The following is a 2,500-nucleotide window of genomic DNA, read 5'->3' as shown; positions in this document are numbered from 1 at the left end:
GTTATGTATTCAGTGTATTTTTTGCTGTTTATGCTTTCGCTATAGCAGGATATGAACATATTATAGCAAATATTTATACACTAAATATTGCCTTAATGGTTAATACAAAAATTACTTTATATGAGGCATATATAAAAAATTTATTGCCCACCTTGTTAGGAAATTACGTAAGCTCATAAAAATAAAAAGAAAGAAAACTATGTTTATATGTCCAATAGGAATATATTTTATCATTTATTCCGTCATATATTTTATTATTTGTTCCATCATATATTTTATTATTTCTTCCATCATATATTTTATTATTTCTTCCATCATATATTTTATTATTTCTTCCATCATATATTTTATTATTTCTTCCATCATATATTTTATTATTTATTCCATCATATATTTTATTATTTATTCCATCATATATTTTATTATTTCTTCCACCATATATTTTATTATTTCTTCCATCATACATTTCATCATTTATTCCATCATTTATTTTATTTTATTTTTTTTACAGATTGCCGGTGCAATTGTTTTGGGTTTACCATTGTATTTTATTTATAGAGAGCATTATTATAATTTTGAAAGATCGAAAAGAGATAACAATGATGCTCAAATGAAAAGGTAATATACATCTTAAAATATGTATATATATTAAAATATGATAATATATATAATGTGTATTTGTTTCATGTATATAAATATTTTACTTTCATTTATTCTTTCATTTCATTTCCTTTGCTTTTTTTTTTTTTTTTTTTTTTTTTTTTTTTTTTTTTTTTTTTAGTTTATCTATAGAATTACGAAATTGAGCTAATGGCATATAAAATACATTTTAAATTACAAAAACGAGATATAAATAATAATATGCAAATACAAAATATAATATTTATAATATATATATATACTCAAAAAATAAATGATTATTTAATTATCCCAGGTGTTTTTATTTTTAATGATTTTTTCTTGTTAATTTACGAGTGCTAATAAAAATATCTCACCATTTTATATATGTTACTGTCTTAATGTTTTTTTTTTATTTAATTACAAGATTATTAAATAATGTTGTTACAAATGAATTATTTATAATATATATTCCATTTTTTATTTTATTAATTTTTTTTTTTTTTTTCCTTCCATACCTTCCTTTCACTGTTATATATATATATATATATATATATATATATATATATGTATATTTATTTATCTTTTTTATGTATATGTTTTTTTTTAAATTTACCTATACCTATACATTGTCCTGTTGTTCAAATCATCTATATTTTAAACCACGAATTCGTTTATAACAAAAATTTATAAACATATAAATATAAATATAAATATAAATATAAATATAAATATAAATATAAATATAAATATAAATATAAATATATATATATATATATATATATATATATATATATATTTATTTATTTATAATATGAATTAAAGGTATTGTGTTGAATTATCATAATATTGAAAATATAATGATAAAACAAACTTCTATGAACAAATAATTTATTTATTTTATATTATTAAAAAGTTGTGACTATGATCAATTTGAAATTGGTAGACACACAATAAAATGTCAAAAAGTAAAATAAAATAAAATAAAATAAAATAATAAATAAATAAAAAAAAAAAAAATAAATAAATAAAAAAAAATAAATAATAAAATAAAATAAATAAATAAATAAATAAATAAAATAAATAAATAAAAAAAAAAAAATAAAAAAATAAAAAAATAAAATACGAATGGGAGTAATTTTACATATTACGTAATACATACATATAAATATGTATGTCATATATATATATATATTTTTTTTTTTTTTTTTTCCATCACATGTTTGCGCTGATATCCTTTTGTATATTGTTGAGTACTTTGTGTGTAAGTATATTGTGAGAATTTTTCGTGTTTTGTATAAGTTCAGTTATTAGAAGAATGTTTTTATTATAATGATTAATAATATCTTGTATATGTTTGATGATATTATTAATTTGGTTAATTTCTCTATTAGTTTTAATATTAAGATCATCAACATTTTGATATATATCTTTTACTTTTTGTTGTATTAATATAGTGTTATGTTGTTCTTGTTTAATTTTTTGGTTCCATTTTGTTTGTTCTCGTTGTAGACATTCTTTTGTTTCTTTTATAATTTTATCTTGTTCTGTATTTTTTGTTATAAAATCTTGTTTTTCATTTGTTAAAGATTTATATTGTTTCTCTATGGTTTGAAGATTATTTTTTTTTTCAATATGTAATTTAATTGTATGTTCAATATGATCATTTAATGCCGTTAGTAAATCAACTAATTTCTTTATACAAATATCAGCTATATTGATTTTATTTTTAATATCTTCATTTTTTTTTCTAACATCGTCAAATTGAGCTATATGTTCATAAAGATGATCTTTTAATTCTTCATTATATTTTTGTAATTTTTCGGGTGATGGAACAATTTGATCTTCTAAATCTTCTTTTTTTTGTCTATATCTTGAATAC

At 17.4% G+C, this 2,500-nt stretch overlaps 2 protein-coding genes across 2 annotated transcripts in view; one reads left to right on the top strand and one right to left on the bottom strand.

Moving 5' to 3' along the window:
• Positions 1-806, top strand: part of PRSY57_0315900 (formate-nitrite transporter, putative) — a gene marked incomplete at both ends in the record, with an annotated part of 1,669 nt that extends 863 nt beyond the window's left edge. Inside the window, 3 exons of the mRNA XM_012905783.2 lie at positions 1-167; positions 512-618; positions 782-806. The exon at positions 1-167 is cut by the window's left edge and continues 438 nt beyond it. Coding sequence (XP_012761237.1) covers positions 1-167; positions 512-618; positions 782-806 — 299 coding nt within the window. The remainder of the gene's footprint in view (positions 168-511; positions 619-781) is intronic.
• A 1,027-nt stretch (positions 807-1,833) lies between these two features.
• The window catches only part of PRSY57_0315800 (hypothetical protein), a gene marked incomplete at both ends in the record, with an annotated part of 1,386 nt that continues 719 nt past the window's right edge, over positions 1,834-2,500 (bottom strand). Inside the window, one exon of the mRNA XM_012905782.2 lies at positions 1,834-2,500. This exon is cut by the window's right edge and continues 719 nt beyond it. Within this exon, the coding sequence (XP_012761236.2) occupies positions 1,834-2,500 (667 nt within the window).

The sequence above is a fragment of the Plasmodium reichenowi genome, chromosome 3 (genome assembly GCF_001601855.1).
Source record: "Plasmodium reichenowi strain SY57 chromosome 3, whole genome shotgun sequence".
NCBI lineage: Eukaryota > Apicomplexa > Aconoidasida > Haemosporida > Plasmodiidae > Plasmodium > Plasmodium reichenowi.
The sequence above is the reverse complement of the archived record's forward strand: the minus strand, read 5'-3'. Positions and strand labels throughout refer to the sequence as shown.